Source organism: Mus caroli, unplaced genomic scaffold (genome assembly GCF_978045245.1).
Source record: "Mus caroli unplaced genomic scaffold, Mus_caroli_1 scaffold_11, whole genome shotgun sequence".
Lineage (NCBI taxonomy): Eukaryota > Metazoa > Chordata > Mammalia > Rodentia > Muridae > Mus > Mus caroli.
The window spans coordinates 32,546,118-32,570,037 of record NW_028227266.1 but is presented as its reverse complement, the minus strand read 5'-3'; the positions used below and the strand labels follow the sequence as shown (position 1 = coordinate 32,570,037).

The 23,920-nt window shown below is 42.0% G+C and overlaps 1 protein-coding gene across 4 annotated transcripts in view; it reads right to left on the bottom strand.

The window, feature by feature from the left end:
* Cdon (cell adhesion associated, oncogene regulated) overlaps positions 1–23,920 on the bottom strand; it is a 96,211-nt gene that overhangs the window by 55,763 nt on the left and 16,528 nt on the right. For all 4 annotated transcript variants that reach the window (XR_015048922.1, XM_085844519.1, XM_085844520.1 and 1 more), the window contains exons 2-3: positions 2,354–2,486; positions 1,604–1,876 (exon numbers count right to left, since the gene is read on the bottom strand). Coding sequence is in view for 3 of the 4 variants with exons in the window: in XM_085844519.1 (XP_085700645.1) it covers positions 1,604–1,876; positions 2,354–2,426 (346 nt within the window). In the remaining variant the exon portion in view is untranslated. The remainder of the gene's footprint in view (positions 1–1,603; positions 1,877–2,353; positions 2,487–23,920) is intronic.

Below are 23,920 nucleotides of genomic sequence, written 5' to 3'. Positions count from 1 at the left end.
TCAGTTTTTTTTTCTCCCTGTTCCCTTGGCCTGGTTTAAATTACATAAATTACAATACCCTGGCAATTGAGGGAAATAAAACATTTAGATGTGAAAGAAGGATGGAGGGCTGCATGACATAAATGAGTATCAAAGCCAACTGATTGGTCTGTATTGATATTAAGGGCTTTAAAAGATGCTCCAAGAGACTGCCCAGAATCCATACTAGAAAACTGTCCTGTGCTAACTTAAAGAAATCATCTCTACACTATGACTAGAGATTAGGCCACTAGGCTTGGCTACAGAGGTTCCAGTATCTTTCCCCAGCTATCCGCAGTCAAAGAAAGCTTAGGATAAGAACTCCTCATATGCATACAAGTCTCACATCAGTGCCCCAAGTTTTTCCCATTATAAAAAATGCAGTAGATGCTGGCGAGGATGTGGAGAAAGAGGAACACTCCTCCATTGTTGGTGGGATTGCAAGCTTGTACAACCACTCTGGAAATCAGTCTGGCGGTTCCTTTGAAAATTGGACATAGAACTACCGGAGAATCCAGCAATACCTCTCCTGGGCATATATCCAGAAGATGTTCCAACCGGTAAGAAGGACACATACTCCACTATGTTCATAGCAGCCTTATTTATAATAGCCAGAAGCTGGAAAGAACCCAGATGCCCCTCAACAGAGGAATGGATACAGAAAATGTGGTACATTTACACAATGGAGTACTACTCAGCTATTAAAAAGAATGAATTTATGAAATTCCTAGGCAAATGGATGGACCTGGAGGGCATCATCCTGAGTGAGGTAACACAATCACAAAGGAACTCACACAATATGTACTCACTGATAAGTGGATATTAGCCCAAAACTTAGGATACCCAAGATATATAATACAATCTGCTAAGCACATGAAACTCAAGAAGAATGAAGACCAAAGTGGGGTCACTGTACCCTTTCTTAGAATTGGGAACAAAACATCCATGGAAGGAGTTACAGAAACAAAGATTGGAGCTGTGACGAAAGGATGGACCATCTAGAGACTGCCATACCCAGGGATCCATCCCATAATCAGCTTCCAAACGCTGATACCATTGCATACACTAGCAAGATTTTGCTGAAAGGACCCTGATATAGCTGTCTCTTGTGAGACTATGCCGGGGCCTAGCAAACACAGAAGTGGATGCTCACAGTCAGCTATTGGATGGATCACAGGGCTCCCAATGGAGGAGCTGGAGAAAGTACCCAAGGAGCTAAAGGGACCTGCAACCCTATAGGTGGTACAACATTATGAACTAACCAGTACCCTGGAGCTCTTGACTCTAGCTGCATATGTATCAAAAGATGGCCTAGTCGGCCATCACTGGAAAGAGAGGCCCATTGGACACACAAACTTTATATGCCCCAGTACAGGGGAACCCTAGGGCCAAAAAAAAAAAAAATGGGAATGGGTGGGTAGGGAAATGGGGGAGAGGGGGGAGGGTATGGGGGACTTTTGGGATAGCATTGGAAATGTAATTGAGGAAAATACGTAATAAAATATATTTAAAAAAATGCAGCACAGAATAGAAAGCTCTTGGATTTCAAGAAAAACAACAGATAACAAGATTAAACTACACTTACCTGCAGCGGACACTGTTGCGGGGCTGCTCACAATGGCACCAACGCTGTTGTTGGCAACACACTGGTAGCAACCAGAAAGGGAAGGGTTAAGAGACAGAATGGTCAAAGTCCCCCGATGAATCTTTATCTGTTCTGTGTTTCTGTCCAACCGTTTTCCATTATGCAACCATGAGATTCGGGCAGTAACAGGTTTAGCAGAACAATGTAGGACCACAGGTCTACCAAGCTTCTGGACAGCAGAGAGTGGCTCAGAAATAAAATAAGGTGCCAAGTCTACAATGGAACATTCCCGGGTGTAAAACGGAGATACAAGGAGGAAGGTTCAGAAAACAGAGAAAAAAATACATTAAATACTTTTCATCTGCATCTATGACCAAGACAGTCTTTCATCTCTATATGTGGTAGCTCTTAATCCTGATAAAAATTCATAGGTCCATCTTCACCATCCCCCCACCCCCAGTTTTTGAGGTAGGGTTTCTCTATATAAGAGCCCTGACTGTCCTGGTTTTGATTGGTGGACCAGGCTGGCCTTAAACTCACAGAGATCCGACTACCTCTGCCTCCCCAGTGCTGGGATTAAAGATGTGCCACTATGCCAGGCCCCTACAGTTTTTTGTAAACAGGTAATAAATGCTGCTCAATGAATTATACACACACACACACACACAAACACATACATCCTCACATAAGTATAAAGCAAAAAGATTAAGAAGAAAGGCTTCAGCCCCGGCCTCATCATTCTCCTCTTACCTGAGCTCACAGAAGAACACAGAATCACAAGAACATACAGCAATGTCCATAAGGGTCCGAGGTCTGGATGCATATCGCCCAGTTACAGAAGTAGGCTGGGAAGACTTTCAGAGAAAGCCCAGGCCTCCGCTTACTGAAAAACATTCAAAACAGAAAGAAAATTTAAATGCTAAGAATCCCAGCATCTTTAAACTGATCACCTCATCTTAGGTTCCTTATGACCTCTGTCTTCTCAATCCACATAGAGAGTAGACACTAGACTAGGGTTAGAAGCTTTATTCTTTCTTCTGGGGACTAGGATATTCCATTACTGGTGAACTACTCTGAGCTAGTGGAGATCACACTGAAGTGGGTCAAGAATGGAAGAGGAAGAAGCACCAAGAGACACTGGGCCCTTGAGAGATGGATAGGGCAAGGTGGGCGATGAAGATATTTGATTCTATTTGAGACACCATCTAGAAGCAGAAGCAAAGGAATTAACACAGGCCGGGAGATGACGTATGAGGTGCAGACCCATGCCAAGGGTTTGGTATAAAAGAGTAAAGAATGTCTATTTACTAGAGTAGAAAATCCAGAAAGTGTGATACAAAGTGAAGGGGAGAATAAGCAGTTCTGTGTGCCTGAAGAACATGTAAGATTATCAACTGAGCATATAGCTGCTACCATAAAGTCCAAAGTTGCTTAAATGAGTCATACGGAGAAGTCAGAGCTGGAAATGTAGATTTCAGATATAAGAAAATCGGACATAACCTCAGGCTTTTCTATGGAGAATATGCTTGGAGAACAAGAACCTTTAGAGACTGAACAGAGAAGGAGCAACAGGGATGTAAAGAAAGAAGCAATGAACAGGACAAACCCAGGAGAATGCCCTCTAGTAGTCAGCAGTGTAAGCTTAGCTGCTATCCAAAGGGTACGATGCAGAAGGCCCGTAATGTTGACAAGAGTGATTCAGCAGAGAGAGGCTAACTTAATGGGAATTAAGGACATGTAGATAGCAGGAGACAAAGGGAGAGAAGGAAGGACAGACACTTCCCAAATTCTGCCATGCAGCAGGAAAACTGGGAGAAACTGGCTGCAGACAGATGAATGGCTCTGACAGATATCCTGAGGGAAAGGCACTTTCTCTGATTGATGTTGTTGTTGTTGTTGTTGTTAAGCTAGAGACAGTAGAGTACATTTAGAAAACTTTTAAGAAGTCCATAAATTTCAGGGCTGGCAAGGACATGGAGACAAACCACCACATAGATGATGGCTGAGATAGGACCAGTGAGTTCTTTTTGGAGACAATTTAGAAATATGTATCAAAATCATTCATTCATAAAGCAAATGTTTTTCAATAGTAGATATCATCCTAAGAGTTAGATGTGGGGCGATTTTTATTACAAACATAGAAATAAAATAACACAGACATAAGTTTAAGCCTTACATTCTAGTGGGGGAAATGGACAATGAGAAGATACAAGTAAAATGAGTCGGTTTAACAATGTATCTTCTAGAGATGGCCAACTCCTTCTAAAGCCTGGACATCTTTCTGCTTTGCTCTCACTCATCTAATCTGGTGACATGATGTATCCTCCTTAAAACCAAGCATACTCAATGTTGTAAAGTTCCACTTTCCAGAAAAAAAGCATTCTATCATGTCCCTTAGAACAAAAGTACTACTCCAATATAATGAAACTTCCATGTGTGCAATCATATTTCATAAAAACTGACACTGCACTAAGTATGTTCTAACTATCCTGTTTGTTCCTTCACTCATTATTTACTCCTGTGCCTAATTTAAAAAAAAAAATCAGCAAAAGTGTACTAAACCCTTCCTCTGTGCTGGTGTTATGCTGGGCACGGTCATCAGGAACCTCTGCAGATCCTGCCCTGTGTTCCTGGTTGGCCAGGGCTGGAGATGGGCTGTGGAATACAACATAACAGAATGACTGGCTATAGTAACAGCACCTCAGCAGTGAGCAGTTGTCTACACTAAGAAGGGCCATATTCACCATGTGAAAACTGGGCAGTGAAAGAAAGCATAGCAGTGAGCCTCTGAGTCAGTGGCTTGGGATCTGCTCATCTGTGCCTTGGGCTTGAAAGCCTACAAACGCAAGTTGATCTCCATCTCTGACATCCTCTCCATTTCTTTTCCCGGTGATCCCTTTAAGAAGTGGGAGCCGATGAACTGGCAGAAGGGGTCAGTTGTGTGAAAACTTTTTTGGTTTATTTGAACTATCCTAGTTAAGGCTAAGGACAGACAGCAGTGGTGAAGGCTAAGTAAACACTCACTGACTTGTTAACAGGAGACACTCCGAGAAAATGCGGACATGCAGAACTGTTTCTTCCTTTTGCCAAGTCTTTCTTCAACTATTTATTTATTAAAAGGCAGCGACACGGACTTTACAGTGAACTTTAACCCTGGCACAGGACCTAATTTATAGCTGCTCTTAAACATTTCACAGCTCATTATTTCTACCTAAATACGATCACATGGAAGCTTCCTTGATAAAGCCTACTGGGCTGCTCTTTTACACTTTTAGACAAGGTTTCACTGTATAGTGGTGGCTACCCTCTATGTAACTCAGGCGAGCCTCAAACTTGCAATGACCCTCCTACCTCTACCTCCTTGATGCTCAGACTACAGGCTTGATCCATCATGCCTGGCCATGTGGTTACTTTTAACATGATCTCAGGTGATTTGGGGTTTTTTTGGTTTTTTGGTTTTGGTTTTTCGAGACAGGGTTTTTCTGCGTAGCCCCGGCTGTCCTGGAACTCACTCTGTAGACCAGGCTGGCCTCGAACTCAGAAATCCTCCTGCCTCTGCCTCCCGAGTGCTGGGATTACAGGCGTGTGCCACCATGCCCGGCTTCAGGTGATTTTGTAAGTTAGAGAGAACCTATATCCACAAGAGGCTCTTACTAAACATCTGTGGGCTTGACTTCTGTGTGTGCAGAGCTCAGGTTAGAGGACCATAGGGATAATGTCATCTATAGGTCAGGTGACTTGAAGAGAGAAACAACAGAATCGCACATCAGCCTTACCACTAAACGTCACACAGAAGGTGAGACCAGTTCAAATCAAAGGAGACTCATGAGCAGCATGGGACAAAAGTCACGCAATGCTATGTCACTTTCCAAAGTTTCATCTTTGTCAAATATTAGCATTACTACTATTATTACTGTCTCGGCCCCTCTCCTTCTCCCCTTCCTCCCTCCATCCAACACACACACACACACAAATTCCCCCTTTATTCCTCCCGCCATGTTGCACAGTGGCCTTACCATAATGTCATCTCTCCCCTACAAACACTTATGTTACGTTCGATAGAAAGCATCCCTCATTCTCTCAACAACATTGTCTGTCATCCCAGCCTCCTCTCACCCTCTCTGCTGACACTAGTGACCAGCAGGATGGAAGTCCAGAGATACAGACACTGGGACTGGCTTGAGTTTCTGAAGCCCCCAAGTCCACCTCTAGTGACCTCCTCTAAGGCCACACCCACTCCAAGGCCAGAGAGGATTTCCTAATCCTTTTGAACAATGCCATTGTCTATAAGTCTATGGGGGGCATTTTCACTCAAACCACCATACACTCTGTTGAGTGGATACACTTAATATAGATAAATTACCCTTTTTGAATACTTTAATATGCAAATAAAGTTACTTTAATAAAAACTAACTTTTAAGTTACACATACTTAAAGTGACTTAAGCCATATTGTGCACATACATCTCATGCATATGAGTGAATATTGTCCATAAATCTTTAGTTACTCTTTTAACTACGTGTCCTGAGGTTATATTCTTGGAAGCAGAATTCCCACATCACGGATATGGACATTTTAGTTTGTTTTTACTGCGTTCTGTCTTCATGTATGTCTGCAGGCCAGAAGAGAGCACCAGATCCCATTACAGATGGTTATAAGCCACCATGTGGGTGATGGGAATTGAACTGAGGACCTCTGGAAGAATAGACAGTGTTCTTAACCTCTGAGTTAATCATTCCAGACCCAAAGGATTTTTTTTTTAAATACATATCATCAAGGTGTTTTTCTCAAAAGAAACCAGTTTCCAGCACCATTCCTAACAACCACTGTCTGCACAGTTAAGTAATTGTCTCCTCCGTTTATGGTGCAGATTGATGTATTGTATAAGCCAAATGTGGATATGAACTATAACTGACCAACTCACTGAAGTACATGAAAACATTCATCACACTATTGACCTTTGTTCTTCCATGACAAAAAGATCATGGGGGGGAAAATCTGCTTTCAACCCTAAATCCATCAAGAGGGAAGGCAAAGAATCGCTGCGTTCTGTGTAGTTACCGGGTAGTTTTAATTTATAACATGTGTTTCTCCAAAAATAAAATTATATGCAAAATCTGCTGGTACTCAAAATTTCAATCTGCTGTCCAAGAATATAAATCTCCCTCCCATCCTGCTTTTATTTTCTCCATCCATCACATATAAAATAGAAGTATATGCAGCTATTTTCCTAACTGAAAGAGGCAGTAAAATAAACTAGGTTCAATTAAGTAGGCAGTGCACGCACTCGAGTGCATACACACACACACATACACACACACACACACACACACACACACACACACACACACACACCAAAAAGAAAGGAGAGCAGCTACAAGAAGCAGCCCACTTGTCTAGAAATGGAGTCCACTCTTTGTTCCTCCACACTGCAGACAGACTCGATATCTTGGAGCACAGTTCCTCTCCTTGGATCTTGAGGGTCAAGGGAGAGCTGTTGTATCCTCCGTGGCTGAGATTTGAGCCTTTCCCTCCCCGTGCACACAGGTGACTGTGTATAACAGCCACAGTTTCTGTGCCATGCTGGGTTCAGCTGGGTTCTTCTGGCAGCAGGGGGCTAAAGGTACGCCTCAGCTGAGCTCAGAGAGGAAATACTTCCCTGAAGTTTGCTTAACTCATTGTTCAGGTTGTGAACTTACTGCTTTTCTAACCCCTCTTCGACATGCTGCCAGAACAGCCCTTTGGGGAAAGCCCTTCCTGAGGTTTTAGATTTGATTACTTTGTTTTCGAAGCATCACGTCTGCTTTCCTAAGCCTGATTGGCTCTTTCTGAATTACCCTGCTCCCTAGCACACCCCAAGCCCCCCAAGGCTGATCAAGGCTCTTTCTGAATGACCCCCCCCCTCCTTCTCTTGCCCTAATTGTGAACAAAAACTTGGCTTTGGGATCAGTATGATTCTTCAAAATCGGAAATTCTTTAAGTTAGTTTGCATTTTAAAGGAAATCTTATTCTTCATGAAATGTGATCTTAAATAAAGAGAGAACTGATTCCTATTTCCAATCAATTTCAAAACGTGCCATTTAGCAACTGTTGAAACAAAAAATCTTTTTCTGCACTAACTAAAATGTAGACTATGCTGAGGGGGAAACCTCGGCTAAGTGCAGGAAGATTAATCCAGCACAGTTACAGAGAATTCAAACACAAGACATTTAAAAAACAAACAAAAAACCACATTGAACTACCTGCATATTACCTGTCAATTTTTTTCTTCATTTGAAATATTTAAATCATTTAGTGAAGAAGCTTTCATTTCCTATACAAAGCTGTCACGGAATCCATCTCTTCTAGCAGAAGTCCCTGCAATTGATTAGTCAACACACAGGGCATCTCTGGGTAGTCTTGGCTGTCCTGGAACTTGCTCTTGTAGACCAGGCTGGCTTGACACTCAGAGATCTGCCTGCCTCTGCCTCCTGAGCACAGGAATTAAAAACTTGTGCCACTACAACCGGTTCAGATAACAATTTTTATTGTCACAGTGGCTGTTGAACAGCTTTTCCACTTTGTGGATGGTTCCTTTCTAGGCAGTATATCTTTTAAGAGGCTAAAGCAAAACCCTTCAAAAGTCATGTGTTGGTGTTACACCTTTAAAGAAACAACTACCAGTTTATGATTCATTTCGTCATAAGCACCATACTAAAAAACTGAATTGCATTGTCCTCAAAAACAGGGGGCTTTGTGGGCAGTGCCAAGTAGGAAGGCAGTGAGAGTGTTCTAATCTGTCTAGAGCCATGGCCCCATTTCTAAGGGTCATGAAACAGCCATACTTCATCTGCTGTCTTTTCTCTCTGCTGGAACTTTAAGTGAACTAGGAACACAAGACAGCTAAAAATCATTACAACAAACAAACAAAAAACCTTCAAGGAACTTCTCCATAGTCCTTATTGTCTATCACCTCTACAAATCAGCTCTCAGTGACCAGTAGACTTCTTTTCTTATCTATGAGAGCTTGCTTTTATTGAGTTGGAGCCTAATGTAATGTTTCCACTGCAATCAGTGAAGACCACCTCCAATAAGTGACTGAGTTTGTAAGAAATAAAAGTTTTCAGGGTGTAACACAGTTAAAGTGTGAAAAGATATCAACACATAAAAACACTGAAGGGAGAGACAGATGAACAACAGAATCACCTGTACAGGTGACACAGGAAGGACAGGAGATTTCTTTCACCTAGACCTGGGGTTAGGGCTTCTCAGAGGAGGCAGGAGAAATGCTGCAGGTTCAAGGTCAGCCTAGGCTACATAAAGAAAGAGATTGTGACTCTTTACAGAAAGATAAAGTTAGATTAGATGAAATCAAAGTAACAAATTAAGGAATCTGTTGGGAGAATGGTGAAGAGGAAAGAAAAGGAAGAGACAGATTCTAAACAGAAAGGATGGACAGCGTGCACACCGAATCTATATATAGAGAGTAAGAGAGCTTATGGGCTGGAGCATGGGGTTATTATATTCTGAGAGAGGTACAAAGGCACACAGAAACCGTGTGTGTGTGTGTGTGCATATATATCACACCACATTAAGGTATCTGGCTTTCATCCTGACAGGACTACTTTCCACAGGAGAGGACACGCTCAGATCTGCACCTGTGAAGTGCCATCTACACTACAATGTGGAAAACGGTTGAAGACAAGTTAGGAAGCAGGTAGGAAAGAGAAAAGGACTCGCATGAGAGAAATTGCCCCTAACATCTTGGACATATTTAAATAATATGAACGGTAAAATGGACAGGACGAAGTTCACAAGCAAACCAGTCTGGGAAAGAAGGTGCAGCTCAGACATCACCAGGATCCATTTGTCCATCCACTTCCTGTTTCCTGGCTGCTCTGACAAGAAAGAAGGAACCAAAGTGACAGGCTACATCTCTGACTACAAAGTGACTCTGTGGACGGTCTGCATTTTCTCCTACAGGAAATCCATGAGAAACAGCAGGGCCTTCATGCTTACTGTCCAGAAGGTGGTGCAGGGGATGGGGGCGCCTGTGGAGATGCTGAGACGGATGTAAGTGGGGATCTAAGAGAGCTGATTGGACTTGTGGAGCAAGGTACAAATGTGGGGGTCAACAGCAAACACAACTGCTGGCCTGAATAGAGGAGGGCAGGCTGAGTCCTGAAAAGTCTCCTCATCTGAAGCAGCAGGAACTCCTCACTCAAGACTAAGGAGCCCAACAAAGCTGCTGCTGGAGGAACTTAAAAAGGGGGAGGCAGAACCGGTTACCCAGGCATGTGACTGAAGAGGCTTGATGGAAAACCAGTCCTGAAATGTCACCAAGTCAGCCCACCCTCCCCACACCTCTCACGTACCTCTAAAAGGTGCTGTGAGCGAGATAATCAAACCTGTTCCACATCCCTAGACAGTCACTCTAACTACCAAAGGCTTTGCTGGATCGGTCTCCTCACTGTGTGTACATGAGGACCCCCAAAATGAGACAGCTGGCAGTCACTGTTCAGTAATTTCACAACAGGGACTGGAGGAGGGCGAGGCAAGGAGAAGCAAAGAAAGTACCATCATTTTAGTCACAACGAATACACTATCTATTAGTGTGTCATTCTGGTGGCGTGGGGTTGGGGGAGGAAATACACTTACAAACTAAAGCATCCCTGGTTCTGTGACCTGCTGCATAGCCTGGAGGTGGGAGAAGGAATCTGCCAATCTCATAGGAAGGTTCCAAGCTACCTACTCTGAAATCCTGCTCTCCCGGTGAGCGAAGCGCTCTCAGTGTGAAATTTGGACAGTGCCATTTGTACACACTTCTTAATGACCCTGACATCATTCAGATCAACCTTAGGCTGGCACCCACAGATTCTGCAGCCTTTCCCCAACCTCCCCCCCCCCCCGATCTCAGTTGAGCCAAACAAACATACAAACAACCCTGCCGCCTGCAGAAGTGTCTCCTTCCACTGAGGACCAGCAAGAGTAGAAGGGAAAAAAATGGAAGTGACGTAGGAGCCATGGCACCAAAAAGGCCAAGTGAGCAAAGAAATAATCAACTCCACATGAGCCACTCCAGCACCGACACAATAGAAAGGGCCTAAGACTAACCCCACGAAAGGTCACAAGGATCAAGGGTCACAGTGAAAAAAGAGGCAACAGCTAGGAGCAGCCAAGCTGCAACAGGCGTCAATGTGGTCCTAATTAGACACCAAAAGAAACTCTAAGGGCAGGCTTAGGCTCTGTTCACAAAAGTTGTGTGTTTTTTAAAAGGACACATCAAGAGTTCCTTTCCCTCTTTCTAACAGATGACGCCTTCCTGCTCCTGAGCACAGGAAACCAAGAATTGTGGAATCCAGATAATTCTGGCATTCATCGTGAAGGTACGGGAGGGTTATAAAGCTTGCATACAAATGGTGAAATGATGAAAAGCAACTTGGGAAAGATCAATGAAAAGACGAAATACAGCGAATTTCAAGGAACTACTGTGCAAAACTGCAGAGTCGACCCTTGCCTTAAATGCAACCCTCAGTGGATTTTCAAGTTTATTGCTGGCACTGGCTTCGTGGGAAAAAGTAACAGAATTATGGTAACCGCAAAACAAATGGTCAAAGAAAAGTATTTTAAGTCTGCTACAAACTAGCTAAACTAGAACAGACTAGACTGGTGGTGTGATGCTGCCATCAGACACTTGGCTAGCCTCCTTTGATGGGGGATGAGAAGGAAGAACATGGAAAGAGTCGAAAAAGAATGCTAAGGTAATATTATTAATACTGTTATTTAAAAATCCAGAGCTTCGCTTAGACCATGTGATGCACCGAGACAAGAATTTCCCTGGCAGTTATGAAGCATGACCTTCACTGGGTTAGGTTTAGATTATATTTTTAATAATGTGAGGAGGGGAGCTTAAAGAGAAACTAATTTCCATAAAGTATATTCTAATGTATACAGACAAAGCAATGATGAAACAATAAATGAGGGGGGAAAAATCAGAATTCTTAGACGACTTGGGTCAGTGCCTGTGATGGACAGCTCTATCATGGTGACTTTTCTACCTCTCTACCTATTGAGTTATCTGTTTCTAGAATCTAGACCATACTGATCCTAGTTTCAGGGTTTCTCTTTCCTCTTTAAACCTGGCTACACAAAAGAACTGAAGACCCCTAGATTTCTTTGCTCCATTTAGTGATGAGAATTAGGTCAGACACAGCTTCATCAAACCTGCCATTCTACCACGGAGGAGCAGCTGTGCACTGATAAAAGGGCTCTCCAGGCTTATTCAAAAGTTGACACACAAGTCAATCACAGATTACCACCTAGTTGGTACATAAGGGGCCCAACGTGACTGATAAGCCAAAACATACGTAAAAGCACAGTGGTCCATACCCAAGAAAAGCTGCACTTCAGAAAACCTTAAAAGACTCTGCCATCACAGGCAGTTAAAAACAAAATAATGATCAAGCTACAATGCCCTGATGAACAAGAAAATAGGAAAACAGGTCAATTAAGTTTACAGTGTTTTTGTAAATACAGCACTTTCTATATAGCACGAAGTGCTTATCCAAACAGAAAAGCCTAAGAGTCCATCAATGACACAAGGCCGGCCTGTCTATAAGAAACGAGGCGTAATTTGCTGGAACAACTCTGTTAGACTCAACCTAAACCAACCAGAGGCTACCTCATTGTAACATTACATTGGACACCAATAAACAAGGTAGCTAAAAGAAACACACCTGGATACAGAGACAAGACATGTGTATGTACACAAAGACACAGATACAAGAGCCAGCACAGAAAACAAACATTCCAATGATGCTACGTGGCACAAAACATTTTTTTTTTAATTCTCTATTAACTATCGCATCAATGTATAGATGAGGTACAAAAATCATCCTCATTATTACACCTGTGTTTAACCCCATAGTCTCAACCTCAGTATCATAACCCAATATTTTCATTAATGGATATTTCAAAAACAATCAAGAGAATAAAGAGGGTTTTTTGTTTGGTTTGGTTTGGTTTTTTTGTTTTTGTTTGTTTGGGTTTTTTTGGGTTTTTTTTTTTTTTTTTTTTTTTTTTTTTTGGCTTTTCGAGACAGGGTTTCTCTGTGAAGCCCTGCCTGTCCTGGAACTCACTCAGTAGACCAGGTCTTGAACTCACAAATTTGCTGCCTCCCAAGTGCTGGGATTAAAGGCGTGCGCCACCACACCCAGCTGAGTTTTAACATACTATAATCGGTACATGATAAGCTCCAAGTTCCTTGAAACAGTAACAGCAATATGAGAGTAAATAAAAATTTTAAATTAGCATCTACTACTGATATTTCATAGTAGTACTAGGTCAGGCTGCCTTACTTTTGTAGGATATACTTTCACATAGAAAGTCCTGTGGGTCCTGACACTTGTCATGGTTGACTTTCATGTATAACATGAAGGGGTTTTGTTTTGTAGTGATTTTTTTTTCACTTACAAGTTTTTTTTTTCTTTTCCTTTCTTTTCTTTTCCTCTGGGGTGGGGGGATAGCAAGAAAGCTGTACATTGGATTGATAGTTTAATTTTTCCACTATCTCTGACTAAAAACCACCAAGAGGGCCAGGGTGGTAGAGATGGCCCTGACCATAAAGTCATGCACAAGCATGGCCTCTTAAGTCTGATCAATCCCTGGAACCCACATAAAGGTCCAAAGAGAGAAGAGACTCCACAGAGTCCTCTGACCTCCACATGCAGCCCATGACATGTGTGGCCCAGCATGAATACATCATGTGTACACACACACACACAATCCATTTAAATGTTATAACAAAAGGCTGTTTCTGTTGTTATAACAAAATACCTGGGACTGGATAATCTATAAAGAGGAGGGATCTCTTTGGCTTTCACAGGGCTGAAGGCTAGAAAGATCAAGAGATAAGTATGGTATATGGTGAGGTCTTTGTGCTGTAGCACTCTATGACAAAAGGCAAGAAAAGCAAGGGAGAAACAGACACTAGGGGCATCAAATACCCAGTACCAAATAGGACAACTCGGACCTCAGGTGGCATTAGTCCACTCATGGGGCGGAGCTTTCACACCATCTAAGCACCCATTAGAGAGCGCACTGCTCAGTGCTACTCTGGGCATATATTGAAACCATGTCAAGTGTCTATAGCCAAAGGGCCTCAGAAATAAAGTATGGCTAAGGAATTGGACCAACATATTGATAGGTATTAGATAGATAATAGACACCCCATTTCCTAAAATGCTATATGTCTGGCATTAATACTTTTATATAACCAGGAGAATTTCAAAGGTTTTTATTATTAAAAAAATCAGAGACAGAATTTCATTTGTAAATATCTTAAAACAAAATTATTGGTTGATAGACTAAGCTGGTATGTTCCCCTTTCCATAATTATGTGCACGTAGGGATTGGCAAGATGGCTCAGAAGGGAAAGGGTACCTGCTACCAATCCTGACAACCTGAACTTGATCCTAGATCCCAGATTCTACATAATGGAATCTGAACAGTCTGTGTTCGTTCTCTCTCTCTCTCTCTCTCTCTCTCTATCTCTATCTCTATCTCTCTCTATCTCTCTATCTCGCTCTCTAATTAAATAAATGTAGTAAAAACGTTTTTGAACAAAAGCATGTCCAGGCAGGGAACAGTACCATGCCTCAGTGAATAAAGACAGTTGCTACTCAGCTAGGCTACTGAGTTCAAGTCCTGGAACCTAGATAAAGGTGGAAGGAGGTAGCCACCCACATGCTTGTCCTCAGACCTCCACAGCCACGCCACGGCATGCACACCCATATGCATACATCACTACTTAAATTTATTTAAAAAACAAAACAAAACAAAACATTCTGAAAAAGAATGTTCAGAGGGAACATTCTCTAACTTGGTACCATGGGAGTTCTCTCTGCAAGGAAAAAAATCCTCCATAATTTCTCCAGCCTCAGAATTCTGTAGCAGACATTTTGTAACTGTTCTATCTAAAGGAAAGAGACAAGGCAAGTGTGCCCTGCAGCTCTCTCCTGTCACAATGTATCTTTCCTCATCCTTAGCAAATGCCAAAACTGCACTGACTAAGGGAGAAAGGGGAGAGCAAGCCAAAGGCAACCTTAGCCCTATAACGGAAGTGAGATGCTTCCATGAACAAGGCAGAGTTTATGTGTACTCATGAAACAAACAATAGCTATTTATTAAGTGTGAGACATGAAGTTCATGGTTTTATTGCAAGAGCTTAAATGAAGGGAACCCCTTTACTTTATACTCAAAAACAAAATGCCTGTAGAAATTTGCCTGGTAAACCCTTGTTCTGTAACTGGTACCCACCACGTCACCGTTAAACCATCAGTGAGGCATCCATGGAATTCTGCAAACACTGTCAAAAATGTGTATATAGTGAAAGCAAAGTTCTTCTCGAGACTTAGGAGTTATCTTTAAAAAGAAAATTACTGAACAAAAGAATATTACCCATTTGAAAACTACTCAAGTGGGAGAAAGCAAGCTGGATTTAACCCACGCATGCCACTGCCTATATAGAAACACCATCCAGAACCACATTAATATATGCAACTAATACATGCTAATAAAAGAAATAAAAACAAATGATACTCATTCTCAAATTTGAGGGTGGGGGAGAAAAACACTCGGGTACCAAGTACTCCAGGAATCTACATTTGAGGCATCACATCACGCCACATAACCGCCTCCTTTCTCTCTGCTGGCTTCATTGCCAACATAAGCAGCTCAGGGGAGAAACCCAGATGGCAGGTGTGGGTGTTCCAGAACATCAGATATTGTTTTGTTTATCTGAATTACAATCTTGGCTCAAACGACCTGGGGGTGCAAATAAAACATACTGCTAATTAAAATAACCAGCAGCAGTACTAATAAAACATCTAAAAAGCAACAATTTTATAGAGAGAAGGCCTTTTAGGAGCTTGCCTCCTTACCTCGGGATACAGAACAATCAGCATGCCATTAAAACTAGCTGAGGTATCCCAGGTTCTGCTGGAGGAGGATAAAAAGCAACCTAAGACTGGGGCCAGGCAGAACCAAACAGGACACAAAGGCCTCATACTGACTTACCAGGCATCTGCAGACAAACACCTACAGGAACAGCAAAGAAGCCACATCCTAACAACAGCAAATGTGTGGATAATCTGCTGAACTTACACTTCAGCCAACACCTGCCAGGTTAAGAAGGGGATACCCAGATGCTGAGATGGTGGCTCAGTCTCAGGACAGATGCCTAACGTAAACATGGCCGTGGGTTCAATTCACAGCCCCAGAGAAGATGATGGTGAGGGGAGAGATGTTCAAACCTCCCATGTATGAATGCCATAATCTACAGGCAAGAATATTAATTTTTTTAACTAATAACTGTTGTTTGCTAAAGACTTGGGCGTTCATTACGTTAAATCACTACATAACAGCTCGATGCTATCTTTCTGAAACAGGCTGCCCACTATCTCCTACACACACATGCCTTCACCCCCACACTGGCACCACTGCTTCCCTCAGAAGAACAGGTCTTTGCCACTCACAAGGAACCAGCCTTACCACAAGCCCATCATGCACTTTCATGCTTACCTATCCCAGCAACCTTCAGGGAAACTGGAGGTTCAAAGGCAGGACACTTCCACACCCAACCCTATATTCAACTTAAATAAGCCCCCCAACTATCCAGTTAATCTCCCTACACACTGATCTGAAACTTCTGGTTTTTAAACTTTCCTTCCTCAACAATGTCCTTGACATATATTTTCATCTTGACTTCGCACGTGTAAAAATTATAGCTGAAGAGAGATCTTGAAGGGAATCTACAGCCCTCACTTTATCTGACTGCCACACTGCAAGAGGAGGGAAGGACCTAGGCTAGATTATTTGGGGATGAGAGTATGTCAAAAATCCTTATCCCTTCCACTCACTTGTACATGAACCACCTGTTAAAAATAAAGAGCTTTTAAAAACCATCTTCTAGGGCTGGTGAGATGGCTCAGTGGGTAAGAGCACCCGACTGCTCTTCCGAAGGTCCAGAGTTCAATTCCCAGCAACCACATGGTGGCTCACAACCATCTGTAACAAGATCTGGCGCCCTCTTCTGGAGTGTCTGAAGACAGCTACAGTGTACTTACATATAATAAATAAATAAATCTTTAAAAAAAAAAAAAAAAACATCTTCTAGTGGGCCCACTGAACCCCTGGGAGCTCCATGCTAGAGGAATTTCTATCTGTTTTGCTCACCACTGTAAGTCCAACTCAGGGAAGGAACTGTCCCAAAATAAGTCTTCATACACTTGATAAATGAATAAATGTACAATGCAAGACATAGTTACTTGACAAACTACCGATTTCCTGTGTGTTTAAAAAAGTTCTGCTAAGCCAACAAGAAACGGTAAAAACGGTTGAACATTATCAGAGAGCTGCTAGCTGCTTTAGAGAAATCATTACTAATGCTCTGTACCTCACCATTGAATTGTGTCTTCTAATAAGAATCTATATTTTCTGCATTACATATTTATGCCAGTGTCTACTTACCTACTTTATATCAATCTTTAAAAACTCACAGCCAACATTTTCATTCCTCATAGTTTAAGACAGGTGCCAAGAGGAGTGACTAGCAAAGTATATCATATGGCACTGAGGAAAACCCAGGGGCCCGAGACTCAACAATGGAGCACCTGACTCACTAGACAACAGGAGGCTTAGAAACAGCAGTGGATACATGGAAACCTCAACACTAGGTTCACTCATAAGGCCACGTAGCCAAATACACTCAGTACATGTGTGATTATCTTCATGTAGATATTTATGACTGGGATCACCAGTACAGGGTGGAAAGCAGGATTTTATCACACACAACGGCCAGGTTTCTGATATGAACGATATAGCCATAGTCACAAAGCAGCCAGATCTCTAGAGTACATTAGTATACAAGAGAACAGTAACTCACACATAAAATTCCAGCCACAGTAAATGTCATATTCCTATTGACACAGTGTGACTAGAATATGCCTATAATTATCAGGTCGACCTATTTACCAACACCCGCTTTTCAGTCTTGAACGTGACAAATATCTAAGGAATACCAAGCATAACTTACAAGTGACAATTTAGTTGTTTTCTGTCAATGCAGGCAGCATCGATTTGTTGAGTTATTTACATAAAACTTCACCTTCATTAGTGGGTATGAAATTAGGATTTAAAATACTGTGGTTAGATCAGAGCTACAAGAGAAAGACTCGATCCGGCTGGATCAGCGCCGGGGTAGCGGGAGCGCAGGGTTGCCTGACACCCGCCAGCTACCCAGGACCCCCGCCGCAGGATTTTGGGACTGCTGGTGAGTGGAACACAGCTTCTGCTCCAATCCAATCGCGCGGGACCTGAGACTGCATTAGTTAGGGAAGCAGAAACCGGCCTGAGTAGGGCCACAGGCCTCACCCGGCCGGATCAGCGCCAGGGTAGCGGGAGCGCAGGGTTGCCTGACACCCGCCAGCTACCCACGACCCCCGCCGCAGGATTTTGGGACTGCTGGTGAGTGGAACACAGCTTCTGCTCCAGTCCAATCACGCGGGACCTGAGACTGCTCTGGTTGGGGAGAGAGAAATCCGGCCCACACAGGGCCACAAGCCTCTTCCGGTCAGAAAAGCACCTGAGCAGCTGGGGCGCAGGGTCTGCTGACACTCGCCAACTGCCCACAACACCCGCCACAGGATCTTAAGACTTCTGGTGAGGGGAGCACAGCTTCTGCTCCAATCCAATTGCGCGGGACCTGAGACTGCATTAGTTAGGGAAGCAGAAACCAGCCTGAGTAGGGCCACAGGCCTCACCCGGCCGGATCAGCGCCAGGGTAGCGGGAGCGCAGGGTTGCCTGACACCCGCCAGCTACCCACGACCCCCGCCGCAGGATTTTGGGACTGCTGGTGAGTGGAACACAGCTTCTGCTCCAATCTTTAAATAGTGACAACGATAACAACTAACCCCAGAGATTACCAGATGGCGAAAGGTAAACGTAATAATCTTACTAACAGAAACCAAGACCAGTCACCATCATCAGAACCCAGCACCCCCACTTCACCCAGTCCAGGGCACCCCAACACACCGGAAAAGCTAGACACGGATTTAAAAGCATATCTCCTGATGATGATAGAGGACTTCAAGAAGGACGTTAATAACACACTTAAAGAAATGCAGGAGAACACTGCTAAAAAGGAAGAAGACAATAAAGAGAAAGCACAAAAATCCCTTAAAGAATTGCAGGAGAACACTGCTAAAGAGTTACAAATCCTTAAAGAAAAACATGATAACATAATCAAACAGGTAGAAGTCCTTACAGAAAAACAGGAAAACACATCCAAACAGATGATGGAAATGAACAAAACCATACTAGACCTAAAAAGGGAAGTAGACACAATAAAGAAAACCCAAAATGAGGCAACACTGGAGATAGAAACCCTAGGAAAGAAATCTGGAACCATAGATGCAAGCATCAGCAACAGAATACAAGAGATGGAAGAGAGAATCTCAGGTGCAGAAGATTCCATAGAGAACATCGGCACAACAATCAAGGAAAATGGAAAATGCAAAAAGATCCTAACTCAAAACATCCAAGAAATACAGGACATAATGAGAAGACCAAACCTACGGATAATAGGAGTGGATGAGAATGAAGATTTTCAACTCAAAGGACCAGCAAACATCTTCAACAAAATTATAGAAGAAAACTTCCCAAATCTAAAGAAAGAGATGCCCATGAACATACAAGAAGCCTACAGAACTCCAAATAGACTGGATCAGAAAAGAAATACCTCCCGACACATAATAATCAGAGCAACAAATGCTCTAAATAAAGATAGAATACTAAAAGCAGTAAGAGAAAAAGGCCAAGTAACATATAAAGGCAAGCCTATCAGAATTACACCAGATTTTTCACCAGAGACTATGAAAGCCAGAAGATCCTGGACAGATGTTATACAGACACTAAAAGAACACAAATTCCAGCCCAGGCTACTATACCCAGCCAAACTCTCAATTAACATAGATGGAGAAACCAAAGTATTCCACGACAAAACCAAATTCACACATTATCTCTCCACGAATCCAGCCCTTCAAAGGATAATAACAGAAAAAAACCAATACAAGGACAGGAACCACGCCCTAGAATCAACAAGAAGGTAATCCCTCAACAAACCTAAAAGAAGACAGCCACAAGAACAAAATGCCAACTTTAACATCAAAAATAACAGGAAACACCAATTTCTTTTCCTTAATATCTCTTAATATCAATGGACTCAACTCCCCGATAAAAAGACATAGACTAACAAACTGGCTACACAAACAAGACCCAACATTTTGCTGCTTACAGGAAACTCATCTCAGAGAAAAGGATAGACACTACCTCAGAATGAAAGGCTGGAAAACAATTCTCCAAGCAAATGGCATGAAGAAACAAGCTGGAGTAGCCATTCTAATATCTGATAAGATTGACTTCCAACCCAAAGTCATTAAAAAAGACAGGGAGGGACACTTCATACTCATCAAAGGTAAAATCCTCCAAGAGGAACTATCAATCCTGAATATCTATGCTCCAAATACAAAGGCAGCCACATTCATTAAAGAAACTTTAGTAAATCTCAAAGCACACATTGCACCTCATACAATAATAGTGGGAGACTTCAACACACCACTTTCACCAATGGACAGATCATGGAAACAGAAACTAAACAGGGACACAGTGAAACTAAGAGAAATTATGAATCAAATGGATCTGGCAGATATCTACAGAACATTCTATCCTAAAACAAAAGGATATACCTTCTTCTCAGCACCTCATGGTACCTTCTCCAAAATTGACCACATAATTGGTCACAAAACAGGCCTCAACAGATATAAAAATATTGAAATTGTCCCATGCATCCTATCAGATCACCATGGACTAAGGCTGATCTTCAATAACAAAATAAATAATAGAAAGCCAACCTTCACGTGGAAACTGAACAACACTCTTCTCAATGATACCTTGGTCAAGGAAGGAATAAAGAAAGAAATTAAGGACTTTTTAGAGTTCAATGAAAATGAAGCCACAACATACCCAAACTTATGGGACGCAATGAAAGCATTTTTAAGAGGAAAACTCATAGCTCTGAGTGCCTCCAAAAGGAAACTAGAGAGAGCACACATTAGCAGCTTGACAACACACCTAAAAGCACTAGAACAAAAGGAAGCAAATTCACCCAAGAGGAGTAGACGGCAGGAAATAATCAAACTCAGGGGTGAAATCAACCAAGTGGAAACAAGAAAAACTATTCAAAGAATCAACCAATCAAGGAGCTGGTTCTTTGAGAAAATCAACAAGATAGATAAACCCTTAGCCAGACTCACTAGAGGGCGCAGGGAAAGCATCCTAATTAACAAAATCAGAAATGAAAAAGGAGACATAACAACAGATCCTGAAGACATCCAAAACACCATCAGATCCTTCTACCAAAGGCTATACTCAACAAAACTGGAGAACCTGGATGAAATGGACAAGTTCCTAGACAGATATCAGGTACCAAAGTTGAATCAAGATCAGGTTAATGATCTAAACAGCCCTATATCCCCCAAAGAAATAGAAGCAGTCATTAATAGTCTCCCAACTAAAAAAAGCCCAGGACCAGATGGGTTTAGTGCAGAGTTCTATCAGACCTTCAAAGAAGATCTAATCCCAGTTCTTCACAAACTATTCCACAAAATAGAAACAGAAGGTACTCTACCCAACTCATTCTATGAAGCCACAATTACTCTGATACCTAAACCACAAAAAGACCCAACAAAGATAGAAAACTTCAGACCAATATCCCTTATGAATATTGATGCAAAAATCCTCAATAAAGTTCTTGCTAACCGAATCCAAGAACACATCAAAACAATCATCCATCCTGACCAAGTAGGTTTCATCCCAGGGATGCAGGGATGGTTCAATATACGGAAATCCATCAACGTAATCCAGTATATAAACAAACTCAAAGATAAAAACCACATGGTCATCTCCTTAGATGCGGAAAAAGCATTTGACAAGATCCAACACCCATTCATGATAAAAGTCTTGGAAAGATCAGGAATTCAAGGCCCATACCTAAACATGATAAAAGCAATCTACAGCAAACCAGTAGCCAACATCAAAGTAAATGGTGAGAAGCTTGAAGCAATCCCTCTAAAATCAGGGACTAGACAAGGCTGTCCACTTTCTCCATACCTATTCAACATTGTACTTGAAGTCCTAGCCAGAGCAATTCGACAACAAAAGGAGATCAAAGGGATACAAATTGGAAAAGAGGAAGTCAAAATATCACTTTTTGCAGATGATATGATAGTATATATAAGTGACCCTAAAAATTCCACCAGAGAACTCCTAAGCCTGATAAACAGCTTCGGTGAAGTAGCTGGATATAAAATTAACTCAAACAAATCAATGGCCTTTCTCTACACAAAGAATAAACAGGCTGAGAAAGAAATTAGGGAAACAACACCCTTCTCAATAGTCACAAATAATATAAAATATCTTGGCGTGACTCTAACTAAGGAAGTGAAAGATCTGTATAATAAAAACTTCAAGTCTCTGAAGAAAGAAATTATAGAAGATCTCAGAAGATGGAAAGATCTCCCATGCTCATGGATTGGCAGGATCAACATTGTAAAAATGGCTATCTTGCCAAAAGCAATCTACAGATTCAATGCAATCCCCATCAAAATTCCAAATCAATTCTTCAACGAATTAGAAAGAGCAATCTGCAAATTCATCTGGAATAACAAAAAACCTAGGATAGCAAAAACTCTTCTCAAGGATAAAAGAACCTCTGGTGGAATCACCATGCCAGACCTAAAGCTCTACTACAGAGCAATTGTGATAAAAACTGCATGGTACTGGTATAGTGACAGACAAATAGACCAATGGAATAGAATTGAAGACCCAGAAATGAACCCACACACCTATGGTCACTTGATCTTCGACAAGGGAGCTAAAAACATCCAGTGGAAGAAAGACAGCATTTTCAACAAATGGTGCTGGCACAACTGGTTGTTAACATGTAGAAGAATGCGAATCGATCCATTCCTATCTCCTTGTACTAAGGTCAAGTCTAAGTGGATCAAGGAACTTCACATAAAACCAGAGACACTGAAACTTATAGAGGAGAAAGTGGGGAAAAGCCTTGAAGATATGGGCACAGGGGAAAAATTCCTGAATAGAACAGTAATGGCTTGTGCTGTAAGATCGAGAATTGACAAGTGGGACCTCATGAAACTACAAAGCTTCTGCAAGGCTAAAGACACCATCAATAAGACAAAAAAACCACCAACAGATTGGGAAAGGATCTTCACCTATCCTAAATCAGATAAGGGACTAATATCCAATATATATAAAGAACTCAAGAAGGTGGACTCCAGAAAGTCAAATAACCCCATTAAAAAATGGGGCTCAGAACTGAACAAAGAATTCTCACCTGAGGAATACCGAATGGCAGAGAAGCACCTGAAAAAATGTTCAACATCCTTAATCATCAGGGAAATGCAAATCAAAACAACCCTGAGATTCCACCTCACACCAGTCAGAATGGCTAAGATCAAAAATTCAGGTGACAGCAGATGCTGGCGAGGATGTGGAGAAAGAGGAACACTCCTCCATTGTTGGTGGGATTGCAAGCTTGTACAACCACTCTGGAAATCAGTCTGGCGGTTCCTCAGAAAATTGGACATAGTACTACCGGAGGATCCAGCAATACCTCTCCTGGGCATATATCCAGAAGATGTCCCAACCGGTAAAAAGGACACATGCTCCACTATGTTCATAGCAGCCCTATTTATAATAGCCAGAAGCTGGAAAGAACCCAGATGTCCCTCAACAGAGGAATGGATACAGAAATTATGGTACATTTACACAATGGAGTACTACTCAGCTATTAAAAAGAATGAATTTATGAAATTCCTAGCCAAATGGATGGACCTGGAGGGCATCATCTTGAGTGAAGTAACACAATCACAAAAGAACTCACACAATATGTATTCATTGATAAGTGGATATTAGCCCAAAACTTAGGATACCCAAGATATAAGATACAATTTGCTAAACGCATGAAACTCAAGAAGAATGAAGACCAAAGTGTGGACACTGTGCACCTTCTTAGAATTGGGAACAAAACACCCAGGGAAGGAGCTACAGAGACAAAGTTCGTAGCTGTGATGAAAGGATGGACCATTTAGAGACTGCTGTATCCAGGGATCCGTCCCATAATCAGCTTCTAAACGCTGACACCATTGCATACACTAGCAAGATTTTGCTGAAAGGACCCAAATATAGCTGTCTCTTGT